The following is a 17952-nucleotide window of genomic DNA, read 5'->3' as shown; positions in this document are numbered from 1 at the left end:
CTTGCCTCCAGGGATGCGCGTGCGGCCAGCCTGGCACCCCAGGCGCTGTGCTAGCTCCAAGCCCTGCTTGCAGGTGGGAGTACCTGTGAGGGGGAAGCACGGTGCTGCTTCTCGTCCAGGCATCACAGGAAGGGGCTAACTCACTTCCACCAGGATTATCTTGGATCTTGATTTCTTGATTTCTGGCTGTAGATTCCTTTGGAGTCTGAAGTGCCAATATGTAATCTGGGGTGCAGGGCAGTAGGAAAAACCCAGTTCTTGTTCTGGAAGCATTAGCTTTATAGGGGGAAAATGTGGAGGGACATTTAGGCAATGTGGCTAGTAAATAATTACCCAATGTTCAGTATAAATTTAGGTTATTTTGCAGAATACAAAATTCTCACTTTTTTAAAGAAGAAAAAAAGAGTCCAAAACCTTTTTCTACTTTTTAGAGAACAGGCGGTGCTTCTCAGGTCCACCTAGGGTAGAGGCAGCCTCTCCTCTGCTCTCAGACGTGCCTTGTTGAAAAGGTACGAGAGATGGGGCTCCTCATGGACTAGGTCTTCCTGCCTGAGAAAAGAGGGGCCCATGCCCAGCCCTGCCTGAGTGAGCTGTGGGCATCCCCACCTTGTTAGAAAAGTCTGTGGTTTCTGTTGTATGTTCTGAGACTACTGGTTGTTTCAGCCAAGTTACAGGTGACCCCCACAGCCCAGAGGGGAACCCCCATCATGAGAAGTTGTGGCTGCACCTGCTGGTGTGAGGGTTCAGGCTTCACTCTCTCCCCAGGGTCTCTGCCCCCAGGAAGTCAGGGCGTCAGGCCTCTGTGACCCCTGTGGGCACTTGTGCCTTCATGGATCTCCCTCCTCCAGAACAAATACCAAAAAATACACTTTACAACTATGCGGCTATAAAGACAAATATAATCTAGGTTGGATTCTGTGCATCTTTTTTCTCTCCTGAATTAAAATATTTTCTTGGGCCTCTGAATGGATCAGGGCCCCAGGCCCCATGTATGCTGCACCTCATGGAAAAGTTAGCCTTGCAGGGCAGCCTCTTTAAAACTCCTCTGAGTCTTAACCACAGAATAATGAGGCCCTGTGGTTCTTTAGAAAATCGGCTGTGACGGCATCATCGGGTCTGCAGCCAAAGAGGACAGATGCGGGGTCTGCAGCGGGGACGGCAAGACCTGCCACTTGGTGAAGGGTGACTTCAGCCACGCCCGGGGGACAGGTGAGTGTCGGCCCATGGGGCTGCTGTGGCTACAGTGTTTTGTGTCCTTTGCCTGAAGCTACTGATTGCAGTCTTCCCTACATTTCACATTTAAGGGCTAGATGGTAGTGGATAGGTGACCTGGAACTTCAGTTTCATTTCTGAAAAGCAAGAAAGGACATTTTAGCAAGAAGGATGCCTTCAAGTTGCTAGGAGTGAATAGTTTGCCATGAACGGAAACAGCTCCCCACTTAGCCTGAGGTCCATGAATCACTGGTAGCTGCCCTGTGCCAGGAACTCAGCACTTCCTGGCAGCCCTCCTCCTGATGTGCAGGCAGAGAAGGTGGGAAAGACACTTGCCAAATCATTTTACCTGTCGATGGAAGACGTTTGCTCTGTGTTTGAATTTTCTGTTAGTAAAAGTAGGATAACACATTTCTAAAACGTGCATGAAGCCATACAGTCTGGAAGGTCTCAGGTGCCACTGCCAGCTGTGACTCCGGAGTACCCGAGCCTCCTGGTCCCCAGGGACAGACATTCCTCAGCACTGTCCCTAGAGAGGGATGCCAGGATTCGGTTGATGGGCCGGCTTCATCTTTCTGCTTGCATGGTTTTTGCAGCTGCAGGCTGCTTTGTCTTACATGGGACACAACTTTCTGATCTGTCCTGAAGGACAATGTTTAAGAAAGCATCTGTGGTTGACACCTAGTGAGGGGAGCACGAGGCAGGCAAGCCACTTGGAGAGGGAGCTCTGGCAGCCTTAGCGAATGTCCACTCACCCCCCATCTCCAGGAGAACTTGTGTTGGGAGGAAGGAGCTGAGAAACTTATTTTAATTTCCACAAGTTGCTCTGCATAGAAGCTTCTCAGTTCATTTTCCCCCGACAAGAGAACAGAAGCACATTTCTGCCTCCCTGTCTCACAGAACAGCCCCGTAAGGTGAGGCGCGCTCTGTTCTCCACTTTTCTCTGTGTGGATAGGAAACCTGGTCTGGAAGAAACGTTCCTTCTAGATGCCTGCAGGAAAGACAGCCTACTGCACCAACATTTTGCAGGACCCTGTGAAAGTAAAACCAGAGGAAATGCAAATGCAAAATGAAACTTAAAAATGAAATTTCAGGTGGATTTTGAAGATGGGTACCTAGTCAGTGAGGCACGGAGCTTAGTGTGAGAACCTGTGCGTGTCACGTGGCTCCTGAGGTCAACAGAGAAAGGAGAGGCAGGAGCAGGTTGGTTTGGGGGAAAGTGGCCTCCGTAGCTACACTGTCCAGTTCAGCAGCCACTGGCCCCTGGAGACGATCCAAACTGTAATTCATTAAAATGAAACCAACTTAAAAGTTCATCTTTCCATCTCACTGGGCAAATTTTGAGTACTCCGTTGCCGCACACGGCCAGCGGCTCCTGTGTTGGGCAGCACAGACAGACAATATTCCCAGCATTCCAGAAGGTTCTACTGGACAGCACAGCTCCAGAGCGTTGCCCATTTCTGCTATTGGTTTTGACATACTTGATGCCATTTTCTCTATTGGTACCCCAGCTCCTGGGCTCCCATGAGAATTTGACCTTGCCTATTGCTGCTGAGCCAACATTTAGGAGCAAAACTCCTGCAGTTGGTAAAGGTTTACTACTTATTGTTTGCTTTTCTTTTTTAATGGAAGCATTAGAACCCTTTGTTTATTAAATTGAACATTGTACTGAGCTCCCATAAAGAGAACTGACTACAAGTGCGTGATTCTGTAGAAGACAAGTCAGGTACAGCCAGGCCCACTCCCATCCCCACCCTGGGCAACTCTGTATGTAGAACACTAAGGAAAGTTCTACCACACATCTAACATAGGATCTCACTTCTGAGATAACCCAGATTAAGGTCAAAAGTGGTCTTCCTTTGGCCGGACTCTGATCTGTGTACCAGCCCTTGATTTGGCCTAGGCAGACCCGTTCATCTGGCCACAGTAATGTCCTCCTCTCCTGCTCACCCCTTTCCCTTCTCCATCCACTCCGGCCTGGGCCACATCCCTGTCTGGAATGTGAGGTCAGACCCCTGTGGCCATGACAGTGAGTCCCCCATGGAAGGATGGACCATACTGGAAGCCTCCTTGGGTAGCTGCTCCCACCCTGGCTTGCAGCCTAGCGTGTGTCCTTCCAGCTGCCGAGGCACAGAAGCCTCAGCAGACCTTGAGACAAAAATAAGCACACGTTCGCTTCACCTACCTGGACTGTCATTCTGAGTGATTGCCAATTGTCACACATTCATTTTAAGGTACACAGCAGTTTTTTGTTTTTTGTTTTTCAAATCCTCACAGCTGGAGTCTGTGAACGCGAGCCCACATCCATATGGATTCTATATATTGAAAATCTGCCTGCAGTACTCATTTGCACAAGAATGAGTCACTGGCTGCCTATCTAGTATAGTTGCATTCAGCACAAACCTGTCATCATGGTCTGACATACTGGAATGCACTTAGAGATACAAATGGTTACCCCCAAGCCCATTCGCGCAATGGTTATTTATGCAGCATGACTACATTTTAACCGCTAGGTATACGGAAATAAGTGATTGTCCCCACCCCAGGTACCGTCGAGGGAGGGGACCCCCGGGCAGACAGACAGCATCAGCCTATGTGAGCATGAGGTAGAGGCAGCCCAGCAGGCGTGTTGTGGGACCCCAGGTTCTGGTGGGGCACCAGACCTAGGCCTCCAAAAGCTGAGGGTGGCCCCCAGCACTAAAGGACAAGTAGAGATCAGCTGATAGTGGGGGTAGGGGGAGGACACTTCAGGCTGAAGGGGAAACATATCCTTGCGAGACCCAGCATGGAAATCGTAGAAAGCCCCCAGGTCAAGAGGCATCTTGGTGACGCCAAGTGCAGCTGAGTGGGTGGATTTAGCAGGCCTATCAGTTTAGATAGGAAGCTGACTTTCATCTCTGCTCGCCTCTGAAGAATGAGGGAAGGAGGAGTGCCTTATCACCCTTAAGGGTGAATATCAAAGAGAAACTCTACACCAGAAAGATAAAGCAGAATCAAATGCTGGATTTTTGCCCAATTTTATGAAGTCCTGACCCCTGCCTGAACTCCTGTGGGTCCTCTTACCAAAGTTCCTGAGCTGAGAATCCAGGGCACACCCACACGTGGCAAAGTGTCCAGCCCAGCAGAGCCAAATCTCCCTCTCTGTCATGAGAGGTCCCAGTGTGGCACCAGGGGAAGTGGCATCCTGAGTGTAGGGCGTTTATCGCCCTCCAGCCTGTTGCTTCCAAACTTTGAACAAATGAGGTCCTCAGCTACTTATCTATGGAAGGAATCAGCTCAACTTGGCTATCTTATTGCTTTTCTGATGGATGGGCTTCAAAATGCTCATGCGTTGGGCTGGCTTAAGACAGTTGAGTTATCTGAACCTGGTAATTTGAGTATGATGCTTTCATTTCATTAAATTGCCATTTTAGCAATATTATCTTTATTCCATCCTGCTCCTTGGCACTAAAAAGGTGGCTGGTCAGTCTCCAGGTGACCAGCCCATGGACAGCCAGGACACACCTGGACTGAAGTCCTCACTGAGAACCAGCCAAGGATACCTGTGGGCTTTGGATCCCTTTGCTTTGTGTTCTTGCGAGAACCTTTTCACGTAATCCTTAAAAGAAAGGGTGGGGTAAGGATCCCTTTTGAATGTGGATAGATCCATGTGTCACATATTTGTTCAGTAATTACCTCTAAAGCCCCTGCCACATGCTAGGTTCCATGCTCTGTGTAGTGTGGGGTGTGGAATCTCGTGGGGGCGGAAATTCACTGTGGGGGCTTATGGTACAAAATGAGGCTTCTTTACACTGTGATGAAGAATCGTAAAATGTGCACATAAACCAATTACAACGTGTTTCTTTTTCTCAGTTAAGAATGATCTCTGTACGAAGGTATCCACATGTGTGATGGCAGAGGCTGTTCCCAAGTGTTTCTCATGTAAGATGCTGGATGTTACGTGTCGTCCCAGCAGTGACATGCTTGGTGTGGCTCTTGCCTGGCTCACGCGTCTGAGTGTTTTCTGAATAGAATCAATGGGAGTAAGTTGTGTGCGAAGCCATGGATAAACTCAGAGGCCATTAAATGCTTACATAAACTGACGTTGAAGACTGATTACCATCAGAAAAACTGTAAGATGAAACCAATTTGAAAGCTATAAAAGACAGAGTCAAATGGAAACGTACCCTAGCCTGCTGGGGGTAAGTTTTCTTTCCCCTCAAGCACACCGTGTGCTCTGGCAGAAAATACCTAGACATGCCAGAGAATTTAGCCTTCGCTGGCACCTTCCTCCATAGAAAAGTTTTCATATTTCAGGACTGGTTTCCCTACAGGCAGAGGGGCATTTGGTAACACCCTTGTGGTCTTCGTTTGTCTACACTGACCTCCCATTCTGAGGGGCGAACCAAGGCACAGTCTAGCCTCACGGGTTTCCCAAACAGTGAGTTCTTTTCAGTTAGACCCAGGAACAACCATTAGGGAGAAACATAAGATAGTAATATTCTTGTGAATAACTTTTGTAAGAAGAGAAAAATCAAACAAATGCCTCTCCAAATATTTTATGATGTATTTACAAAACAAAAAAAAAAAGAACTCTGATTTTAGGGGAAAGAGTCCAAGTACACGTAGCCAGGGTTTTACCTCTAGTCCATCATGGTACCTTTTCAGTCCGATGGTTTTCTTCCAAAGATGGTTAATGCTCCTGAAAACATGAGGAAAAATGGGAGCCCCAAGACATCTCACAGCAAGTCTACTTGAGAAATTCGGACACAAATGACTTCACAGGGAAATTGCTCATAGCCTAGTAATAGTAACTCTGGAAGATTTGAGACAGGTTAAAGGTCAACATCACTTTGAAGTTCCTTCTTACTACTGGTCCTTAGGGCAGAAATGGCATGTTCTCCTGGAACCATGACAAAGGCATTGGATTTTATCCATGGCTTCCTCATGAAAGCAAATCATGTTCCTGTAACTGGATTTCTCCTGCTTGGTGGCTGAAGCTGGAATGGGAAATCACTCCAAAGATAAAGCCTTACCTAAAATGTGAATCTACCTTGTAAATTCTGAGAGTAAATCCTACCTCATAATTATTCTTCATGCTTTGGCAGTGTGGTGGTATCTGGCATCCACATCGGGGGTGTCTGGCCTGAGAGACGCCAGGGTGCTTTGGGACTTGGTGATGGTACTCTTTCCCTTCTTGGTGGCTCTTCACACCTGCCTCAGGTGGACTTTGAGCTCTGGGTCAGAGCAGGGATTGGAGGACTGTGAGCTCGAGGCAGTTTCCCCAGTTTGTGGACAGAGGGCCTGCCTTTCAGTTCAGGGACTGTCTTTTTCATTGGTTACCCTTTTTTTTGTTGTTGTTGTTGAGACGGAGTCTCACTCTGCCTCCCAGGCTGGAATGCAGTGGCATGATCTCGGCTCATTGCAACCTCCGCCTCCCGGGTTCAAGCTATTCCCCCGCCTCAGCCTCCTGAGTAGCTGAGATTACTGGCATGCACCACCACACCTAGCTAATTTTTTGTATTATTTAGTAGAGATGGGGTTTCACCGTGTCGTTCAGGCTAGTCTTGAACTCCTGACCTCATGATCCACCCGCCTCAACCTCCCAAAGTGCTGGGATTACAGGCGTGAGCCACTGCGCCCAGCTGATTTCCTTTTTATCATGAACAGAGAAACTTGTCGTAGAACGGTTAGCAGAGCGCATGCATAAAGACTGCCCTGTGCTGAGAGGTCACCTGAGGGTGGGCTCACTTGGGTACCGAGTCCGCCCTGAACTGCTTTTCATCAGCACCTCCACCAGGGGCACATGAGAAAAGACAGAAAACAGATGTCTTTTCACTGTTGCATCCTGTGGCAAAGTTAAGCTTAAGAATAGATGTGGATACCATGCATCAGCCGCACAGGGACCTTGCTGTGGAATGAGGGAAAGGAATTGATCAGGGCCCAATCAGCTCTGTCGGATTCTGCAGATCGGTGATCCCAATGCCAAGGTTTGTTAGTTGCAAAAGTTACCATACAACAGCAGCTTCTTTCAAGAACAGCTCATCCCCCACAAGCGGATCTTGTTTGCAGGTATGTTTGGTAGTTTGAGTGGAGATTCCTCTGAAAAAGATTCTAATCACTTTGACCCTGAACAACTTTTATCTCAGCTTTTGACATTTTACTGCCTTGGATTCCATATGCCTGGAATCCAATCACAGTTAAAACTCCCCAGAAGGAATGGATTTCTCTAAGAGAGATTTGCTGTAGAATATTTTGTGCCACAATCCTAAAAGCTGGTTTTCTTGTGGCCAGAATTTTTCAGTAGAGAAGCAATCCTAGAGCAAAGACAATTTTTTTTTCCAATTTATTTCTGAATTTTATTTTGTTTTTTTTAAATTTTATTATTATACTTTTAAGTTTTAGGGTACATGTGCACAACATGCAGGTTTGTTACATATGTATACACGTGCCATGTCGGTGTGCTGCACCCATTAACTCGTCCTTTATGTTAGGTATATCTCCTAATCCTATCCCTCCCCTCTCCCCCCACCCCACAACAGTCCCCGGTGTGTGATGTTCCCCTTCCTGTGTCCATGTGTTCTCATTGTTCAGTTCCCACCTATGAGTGAGAACATGCGGTGTTTGGTTTTTTGTCCTTGTGATAGTTTGCTGAGAATGATGGTTTCCAGTTTCATCCATGTCCCTACAAAGGACATGAACTCATCATTTTTTATGGATGCATAGTATTCCATGGTGTATATGTGCCACATTTTCTTAATCCAGTCTATCATTGCTGGACATTTGGCTTGGTTCCAAGTCTTTGCTATTGTGAATAGTGCCACAATAAACATATGTGTGCATGTGTCTTTATAGCAGCATGATTTATAATCCTTTGGGTATATACCCAGTAATGGGATGGCTGGGTCAAATGGTATTTCTAGTTCTAGGTCCCTGAGGAATCGCCACACTGACTTCCACAATGGTTGAACTAGTTTCCAGTCCCACCAACAGTGTAAAAGTGTTCCTGTTTCTCCACATCCTCTCCAGCACCTGTAGTTTCCTGACTTTTTAATGATTGCCATTCTAACTGGTGTGAGATGGTATCTCATTGTGGTTTTGATTTGCATTTCTCTGATGGCCAGTGATGATGAGCATTTTTTCATGTGTTTTTGGCTGCATAAATGTCTTCTTTTGAGAAGTGTCTGTTCATATCCTTTGCCCACTTTTTGATGGGATTGTTTTTTTCTTGTAGATTTGTTTGAGTTCATTGTAGATTCTGGTTATTAGCCTTTTGTCAGATGAGTAGATTGCAAAAATTTTCTCTCATTGTGTAGGTTCTCTGTTCACTCTGATGGTAGTTTCTTTTGCTGTGCAGAAGCTCTTTAGTTGAATTAGATCCCATTTGTCAATTTTGGCTTTTGTTGCCACTGCTTTTGGTGTTTTAGACATGAAGTCCTTGCCCATGCCTATGTCCTGAATGGTATTGCCTAGGTTTTCTTCTAGGGTTTTTCTGGTTTTAGGTCTCACATGTAAGTTTTTAATCCATCTTGAATTAATTTTTGTATAAGGTGTAAGGAAGGGATCCAGTTTCAGCTTTCTACATATGGCTAGCCAGTTTTTCCAGCACCATTTATTAAATAGGGAATCCTTTCCCCATTTCTCGTTTTTGTCAGGTTTGTCAAAGATCAGATAGTTGTAGATGTGTGGCATTATTTCTGAGGGCTCTGTTCTGTTCCATTGGTCTATATCTCTGTTTTTGTACCAGTACCATGCTGTTTTGGTTACTGTAGCCTTGTAGTATAGTTTGAAGTCAGATAGCGTGATGCCTCCAGCTTTGTTCTTTTGGCTTAGGATTGACTTGGCAATGCGGGCTCTTTTTTTGGTTCCATATGAACTTTAAAGTAGTTTCTTCCAATTCTGTGAAGAAAGTCATTGGTAGCTTGATGGAGATGTCATTGAATCTATAAATTACCTTGGGCGGTATGGCCATTTTCACAATATTGATTCTTCCTACCCATGAGCATGGAATGTTCTTCCATTTGTTTGTATCCTCTTTTATTTCATTGAGCAGTGGTTTGTAGTTCTCCTTGAAGAGGTCCTTCACATCCCTTGTAAGTTGGATTCCTAGGTATTTGATTCTCTTTGAAGCAATTGTGAATGGAAGTTCACTCATGATTTGGCTCTCTGTTTGTCTCTTATTGGTGTATAAGAATGCTTGTGATTTTTGCACATTGATTTCATATCCTGAGACTTTGCGGAAGTTGCCTATCAGCTCAAGGAGATTTTGGGCTGAGACGATGGGGTTTTCTAGATATACAATCATGTCATCTGCAAACAGGGACAATTTGACTTCCTCTTTTCCTAATTCAATGCCGTTTATTTCCTTCTCCTGCCTGACTTCCCTGGCCAGAACTTCAAACATTGTATTGAATAGGAGTGGTGAGAGAAGGCATCCCTGTCTTGTGCCAGTTTTCAAAGGGAATGCTTCCAGTTTTTGTCCATTCAGTATGATATTGGCTGTGGGTTTGTCATAGATAGCTCTTATTATTTTGAGATATGTCCCATCAATACCTAATTTATTGCGAGTTTTTAGCATGAAGCATTGCTGAATTTTGTCAAAGGCCTTTTCTGCATCTATTGAGATAATCATGTGGTTTTTGTCTTTGGTTCTGTTTATATGCTGGATTATGTTTATTGATTTGTGTATGTTGAACCAGCCTTGCATCCCAGGGATGAAGCCCACTTGATGATGGTGGATAAGCTTTTTGATGTGCTGCTGGATTCGGTTTGCCAGTATTTTACTGAGGATTTTTGCATCGATGTTCATCAGGGATATTGGTCTAAAATTCTCTTTTTTGGTTTTGTCTCTGCCAGCCTTTGGTATCAGAATGATGCTGGCCTCATAAAATGAGTTAGGGAGGATTCCCTCTTTTTCTATTGATTGGAATAGTTTCAGAAGGAATGGTATGAGTTCCTCCTTGTACCTCTGGTAGAATTCGGCTGTGAATCCATCTGGTCCTGGACTTCTTTTGGTTGGTAAGCTATTAATTATTGCCTCAATTTCACAGCCTGTTATTGGTCTATTCAGAGATTCAACTTCTTCCTGGTTTAGTCTTGGGAGGGTGTATGTGTTGAGGAATTTATCCATTTCTTCTAGATTTTCTAGTTTATTTGTGTAGAGGTGTTTATAAGATATGATGGCAGTTTGTATTTCTGTGGGATCGGTGGTGATATCCCCTTTATCATTTTCTACTGTGTCTATTTGATTCTTCTCTGTTTTCTTCTTTATTACTCTTGCTAGTGGTCTATCAATTTTGTTGATCTTTTCAAAAAATCAGCTCCTGGATTCATTGATTTTTTGAAGGGTTTTTTGTGTCTCTATTTCCTTCAGTTCTGCTCTGATCTTAGTTATTTCTTGCCTTCTGCAAGCTTTTGAATGTGTTTGCTCTTGATTCTCTGGTTCTTTCAATTGTGATGTTAGGGTGTCAATTTTAGATCTTTCCTGCTTTCTCTTGTGGGCATTTAGTGCTATAACTTTCCATCTACACACTGCTTTAAATGTGTCCCAGAGATTCTGGTGTGTTGTGTCTTTGTTCTCATTGGTTTCCAAGAACATCTTTATTTCTGCCTTCATTTTGTTATGTACCCAGTAGTCATTCAGGAGCAGGTTGTTCAGTTTCCATGTAGTTGAGCGGTTTTGAGTGAGTTTCTTAATCCTGAGTTCTAGTTTGATTGCACTGTGAGAAACAGTTTGTTATTATTTCTGTTGTTTTACATTTGCTGAGGAGTGCTTTACTTCCAACTAAGTGGTCAATTTTGGAATAAGTGTGGTGTGGTGCTGAGAAGAATGTATATTCTGTTGATTTGGGGTGGAGAGTTCTATACATGTCTATTAGGTCCACTTGGTGCAGAGCTGAGTTCAATTCCTGGATATCCTTGTTAACTGTCTGTCCATTGATCGGTCTAATGTTGACAGTGGGGTGTTAAAGTCTCCCATTATTAATGTGTGGGAGTCTAAGTCTCTTTCTAGTCACTAAGGACTTGCTTTATGAATCTGGGTGCTCCTGTATTGGGTGCATATATATTTAGGATAGTTAGCTCTTCTTGTTGAATTGATCCCTTTACCATTATGTAATGGCCTTCTTTGTCTCTTTTGATCTTTGTTGGTTTAAAATCTGTTTTATCAGAGACTAGGATTGCAACCTCTGCCTTTTTTTGTTTTCCATCTGCTTGGTAGATCTTCCTTCATCCCTTTATTTTGAGCCTATGTGTGTCTCTGCATGTGAGGTGGGTTTCCTGAATACAGCACACTGATGGGTCTTGACTCTTTATCCAATTTGCCAGTCTGTGTCTTTTAATTGGAGCATTTAGCCCATTTACATTTAAGGTTAATATTGTTATGTGTGAATTTGATCCTGTCATTATGATATTAGCTGGTTATTTTGCTCATTAGTTGATGCAGTTTCTTCCTAGCCTTGGTGGTCTTTACAGTTTGGCTTGTTTTTTCAGTGGCTGTTACCGGTTGTTCCTTTCCATGTTTAGTGCTTCCTTCAAGAGCTCTTTTAGGGCAGGCCTGGTGGTGACAAAATCTCTCAGCATTTGCTTGTCTGTATAGTATTTTATTTCTCCTTCACTTATGAAGCTTAGTTTGGCTGGATATGAAATTCTGGGTTGAAAATTCTTTTCTTTAAGAATGTTGAATATTGGCCCCCACTCTCTTCTGGCTTATAGAGTTTCTGCTGAGAGATCAGCTCTTAGTCTGATGATGGGCTTGCCTTTGTGGGTAACCTGACCTTTCTCTCTGGCTGCCCTTAACATTTTTTCCTTGATTTCAACTTTGGTGAATCTGACAATTATGTGTCTTGGAGTTGCTCTTCTTGAGGAGTATCTTTGTGGTGTTCTCTGTATTTCCTGAATTTGAGTGTTGGCCTGCCTTGCTAGATTGGGGAAGTTCTCCTGGATAATATCCTGCAGAGTGTTTTCCACCTTGGTTCCATTCTCCCCGTCACTTTTAGGTACACCAATCAGACGTAAATTTGGTCTTTTCATGTAGTCCCATATTTCTTGGAGGCTTTGTTCGTTTCTTTTTATTCTTTTTTCTCTAAACTTCTCTTCTCACTTCATTTCATTCTTTCGTCTTCCATCACTGATACTCTTTCTTCCAGTTGATCGCGTCGGCTACTGAGGCCTTGTGCATTTGTCACGTAGTTCTTGTGCCGTGGCTTTCAGCTCCCTCAGGTCCTTTAAGGACTTCTCTGCATTGGTTATTCTAGTTAGCCATTCGTCTAATTTTTTTTTCAATGTTTTTAACTTCTTTGCTATGGGTTCAAACTTCCTTCTTTAGCTTGGAGTAGTTTGATCTTTTGAAGCCGCCTTCTGTCAGCTCGTCAAAGTCATTCTCCATCCAGCTTTGTTCCATTGCTGGTGAGGAGCTGTGTTCCTGTGGAGGAGGAAAGGCACTCTGATTTTTAGTGTTTCCAGTTTTTCTGCGCTTTTTTTTCCCCATGTTTGTGGTTTTATCTACCTTTGGTCTTTGATGATGGTGACATACAGATGGGGTTTTGGTGTGGATATCCTTTCTGTTTGTTAGTTTTCCTTCTAACAGTCAGGACCCTCAGCTGCAGGTCTGTTGGATTTTGCTGGAGGTCCACTCCAGACCCTGTTCGCCTGGGTATCAGCAGCGGTGGCTGCAGAACAGCGGATATTGGTGAATTGCAAATGCTGCTGCCTGATCGTTCCTCTGGAAGTTTTGTCTCAGAGGAGTACCCGGTCGTGTGAGGTGTCAGTCTGCCCTTACAGGGGGGGTGTCTCCCAGTTAGGCTACTCGGCGGTCAGGGACCCACTTGAGGAGGCAGTCTGCCCGTTCTCAGATCTCAAGCTGCATGCTGGGAGAACTACTACTCTCTTCAAGGCTGTCAGAAAGGGACATTTAAGTCTGCAGAGGTTTCTGCTGACTTTTGTTTGTCTGTGCCCTGCCCCCAGAGGTGGAGTCTACAGAGGCAGGCAAGCCTCCTTGAGCTGTGTTGGGTTCCACCCAGTTCGAGCTTCCCGGCGCCTTTGTTTACCTACTCAAGCCTCGGCAATGGCGGACACCCCACCCCCAGCCTCACTGCCACCTTGCAGTTTGATCTCAGACTGCTGTGCTAGCAATGAGCGAGGCTCTGTGGGCATGGGACCCTCCCAGCCAGGTGCAGGATATAATCTCCCGGTGTGCCATTTGTTAAGCCCACTGGAAGAGTGCAGTATTAGGGTGGGAGTGATCCGATTTTCCAGGTGCCATCTGTCACCCCTTTCTTTGACTAGGAAAGGGAATTCCCTGACCCCTTGCACTTCCCAGGTGAGGTGATGCCTCACCCTGCTTCGGCTCACTCACGGTGCACTGCACCTACTGTCCTGCACCCACTGTCCAGCACTCCCCAGTGAGATGAACCCGGTACCTCAGTTGGAAATGCAGGAATCACCCGTCTTCTGCATCGCTCACACTGGGAGCTGTAGACTGGAGCTGTTCCTATTTGGTCATCTTGGCTCAAAAACCTTTTCCTTGCTCTAGAGCCACTGGAGGGGGAAGGGCCAAGTGCCGGCTGCTCTGGCATGCCAGCGTCACTATTCCCAAGTCAGATGTGGTTGGAAAGCATCATACTAGATGACCACACAACTGCCTGGGGATCAGGGCACAACAGTAAGGCACCCGCTGCCCTCAAACTAGACTTTGTTTACATTTGTGAAGTCTCTCCAAACATCCTGCAGGACATTTATTTGTAAACATCCGAGGCTGGGTCTGTGGTAACAATGCCACGGCATTTGCTGTCAAGGCTGAAGGACACTGAGAAACTTTCTTTCTGGATGATGGAACATGTGGTTGTTTTCAGGTCTTCCAAAGATCACCTGAAAATGAATGAAAAGGAACTTCTTGAAAGGTTTAGGGAGAACAAGGACATCTCAGGCGGAAGTTCATCTATGGATGGAACGGAACGAATATACTTGGTTTTGCTGAAATAAACAAGCAAACAAAACTAACGTAAAAGTGCCTCCCAGATCTCAGTGGCTTAACACAAAAGTGTGCTTCCAGCCCCTGCTGCTTGCACACTGTGGGTCAGCAGGAGGCCCTGCAGAGTGAGGTCACTCCTGGAACTAGGCTGGCAGAGACTTTATCTGTTCACAGGCTGCCACAGTCACCTTGGCAGGGAAAGGGAGTATGGCATACCAGGCCCTGATGCGCTTCAGGCTCCTGCGGGGAAGCGACACACCTCATTTTCACTTACATTTTACTCTTCAAGTCACATGGTCACACACGTTTAACTGGGCGGTGAAATGTGTTACTTCCATATTTCCAGAGAAAGACTTGGAAATATTTGTGGCCAGCACCATAACACAGCAGCTCTAGGAGTTTTCCCACAACACAGCACCTCTAGGAAACGCCTCTTCATTCTGGTATTTTGGTTGCCAACACAGCAACAGCTCCCTGCACCCAGCAGAAAGCCAATCCTGAGAGTAAGCAAACCATGCACATCCCCACGGGAGACCATCCAGCTGCAGCCTCCTGGTTCTTGAAGGAGAGTCTGCAACACAAATGAGAAAAACCAAGATGAACCGAAAAAAAAAAAAAAAGACTGACAGTAAAAAGTAACTCAAATAATATAAGTTCTCTAATAACTATTTGTAGAAAGATTTAAGATGATATTGTAGCCACAAAACAAGAACAGAATGCCATGGGAAGGAACAATCAGAAAACAAAAAAGAGATCTCAAAAATTAAAAATATGACTATCAGACTAGCCTGAGCAACATGGTGAAACCCTGCCTCTACCAAAAATACAAAAAAATCAGGTAGACACGGCGGTGTGTGCCTGAAGTCCCCACTACTCAGGAAGCGGGGGCAGGAGGATTGCATGAGCTGGGGTGGGGGTGCAGAGGTTACAGTTAGCTGAGATGACGCCACTGCACTCCATCCTGGGCAACAGACTGAGACCCTGTCTCAAAAAAAAAAAAGACTATCAAAACCATGCAATAAGGCCAGGCACGGTGGCTCACGCCTGTAATCCCAGCGCTTTGGGAGGCCAAGGTGGGTGGATCATGAGGTCAAGAGGTGGAGACCATCCTGGCTAACATGGTAAAACCCCATCTCTACTAAAAATACAAAAATTAGCTGCGCGTGGTGGCACGTGCCTGTATTCCCAGCTACTCGGGAGGCCGAGGCAGGAGAATCGCTTGAACCCAGGAGGCGAAGGCTGCAGTGAGCCGAGATTGCACCACTGCACTCCAGCCTGGGCAACAGAAGCAAGACTCTTGGTCTCAAAGAAAAAAAAACAGCAACAAAAGCAAAGAAACAACAGATGATAGACTGATAGACTGGCAATTTTTGCAACATGTCTAGTAAGTAAAGACTTTGAGTCCAAAAAATATCAAATTATAGTAATACATGTTACGGACATTTTTTAAACTACTGCATCGTAACTAAATAAAAGATGGTAGAAAAATGGGCAAAGCTTAAGAACAAGGCCATTAACTGAAAAGGGAAAACAAATGGTCAATAAGTGTATAGGACGCTGAGCCTTGTTGATTATCAGGAAAATGCAAATTCAGCTTATGACAACATCTTTTCACCAAATGGATTAGCAAATACTAAGAAGATTGATCTTGTCAAGTATTTAGAAATCTTCGAGTAAACATTTACTCTCGTATAGTGTTGGTTGGCTTAAATAGTATTTAAACCAAGGTCAACTAAGCAGTACCTGTGTTTGACTCAGTGATTCTCACAGTAGCTGACCTGGTAGGACATTATATCTATACGTAAGAAGACATGTACAAAGCCATTCATAGAAGTATTGTTTCTTTTCTAAGCAGCTTTATAAAGATATAATTCACATGCCATATAATTCACCCATTTAAAGTGTGCGATTCAATGAGTTTTAGCACAAGGTCATGCAGCCATGTATTAGGGTTCTCTAGAGGAGATACATACATGCATATATATGGGAGTTTATTAAGTAGTGTGTGTGTATGTATGTGTACATATATATATAGGGGAGTTTATTAATTATTAACTTATGTGATCACAGCATCCCACAATAGGCTGTCCGCAAGCTGAGGAGCAAGGAGAGCCAGTCCCAGTCCCAAAACTGAAGAACTTGGGGTCTCATGTTCCAGGGCAGGAAGCATCTAGCACAGGAGAAAGATGCAGGCTGGGAGCCTAGGCCCACCTCTCCTTTTCATGTTTTTCTGCCTGCTTTATATTTGCTGGCAGCTGATTAGATTGTGCCCACCAGATTAAGGGTGGATCTGCCTTCCCCAGCCCCCTGACCCAAATGTGAAACTCTTTTGGCAACACCCCCACAGACACATCCAGGATCAATACTTTGTATCCTTTAATCTAATCAAGTTGACACTCAGTATCAACCATCACAAGTCCACCACAAGTCAACTTGAACCCATACACATCTCCTGAGAACACACATAGTCTTCAAATAAAGACAATAATAAGGTCATAATTACCCCTAACATAATACAGCTATCCTTCGTACAACCAGAAATACACCAATCCCCAACCCAAATACTATTACATAAAGTTAACAGTACTTAACATGCTGGTATGAAGTCAATAAATCTTATGTCACATGATAAAGGAAAAGGAAATATACTTTCTTAGTACAAGTGTATACATGCACAAACATGTTTTTAGCAAAAAAAGGAGGAAATATGACAATTACAGACTTTCATTTCTGCAGCTGGTCACGTGGTTGTAGCTGGTATCGATAACTACCTTTTTCTACTACCCGTTCTGTATTCCCTTTGCCTTCAGCAAGCACCTCAGCAGGTCGTGGGTTTTGTCTTGGTGGAGTGACCCAAACCTTCATTCCTGAATGGTCTGGGTCATTTGTAGTCCTGCCTGGATTGGGCTGTTGCAGTTTCCCATTGACCTTAGTCACAGGGCATGGTGATACTAAGAGACGCCCTAATGGATCTCCTGTATTCCATGCATACTCTTCCTTACCTCCTTTGTGGAATAGTAGACTGATTTCATCTTGATAGTCCAAGTCAGTCACCCCAGCCAACACTGTAACTCCCTTCTTGGCCTGTTGACTTAAAGGTGGGAGGAGCCCAAAGTGTCCAGGTGGGTACCAATCTTCCAGTTTAATGAAATCGTTGTGTCTCCTGGTGGCAGCATTTCTCCCTCTGGAACTAAGATCTCCAGGCCAGCAGAATGTAATGTCGGGGGAACAGGAAGCAAAAATTTTGCTAGGGGATCACTAGGGGTGATGGTGGGTGGTGTCAGTTCAGTTTCACCCCTTGATTCCTGGACCGTGGATCCTGGCTATGGGAGAAACAGTACCGTATATTGGTTGCTGATTCAGAACATATAGGGCCTGCTGGAGAACTTTGCCCCAGCCCTGCAAAGTATTGTCACCTAGTTGGCATTGTACTTGTGACTTCAAAAGGCCATTCCACCGTTCTTTCCAGCCTCTTCAGGATGATGGAGAACATGGTAAGGCCAGTGAATTCCATGAGCATGAGCCCACTGCCACACCTCTTTAGCTGTAAAGTGAGTGCCTTGGTCAGAGGCAGTGCTGTGTGGAATACCGTGATGGTGGATAAGGCATTCCATGACTCCATGGATGGTAGTCTTGGCAGAAGCATTTCGTGCAGGATAGGCAAACCCATATCCGGAGTAAGTATCTATTCCAGTGAGGACAAACCACTGCCCTTTCCATGATGGAAAAGGTACAGTATAATCAACTTGCCACCAGGTTGCTGGCTGATCACCCCAAGGAGTGGTGCCATA

The 17952-nt window shown here is 44.9% G+C and overlaps 1 protein-coding gene across 1 annotated transcript in view; it reads left to right on the top strand.

Annotated features, from left to right (window-relative positions):
- The window catches only part of ADAMTS17 (ADAM metallopeptidase with thrombospondin type 1 motif 17), a 370860-nt gene that overhangs the window by 243825 nt on the left and 109083 nt on the right, over positions 1–17952 (top strand). The window contains exons 15-16 of the mRNA XM_055364140.2: positions 1089–1209; positions 5065–5133. Of these exons, the coding sequence (XP_055220115.2) occupies positions 1089–1209; positions 5065–5133 (190 nt within the window). The remainder of the gene's footprint in view (positions 1–1088; positions 1210–5064; positions 5134–17952) is intronic.

The sequence above is a fragment of the Gorilla gorilla genome, chromosome 16 (assembly GCF_029281585.2).
Source record: "Gorilla gorilla gorilla isolate KB3781 chromosome 16, NHGRI_mGorGor1-v2.1_pri, whole genome shotgun sequence".
NCBI lineage: Eukaryota > Metazoa > Chordata > Mammalia > Primates > Hominidae > Gorilla > Gorilla gorilla.
Note: the sequence above shows the minus strand (reverse complement) of the source record. Positions and strands in the feature narration are given on the sequence as shown.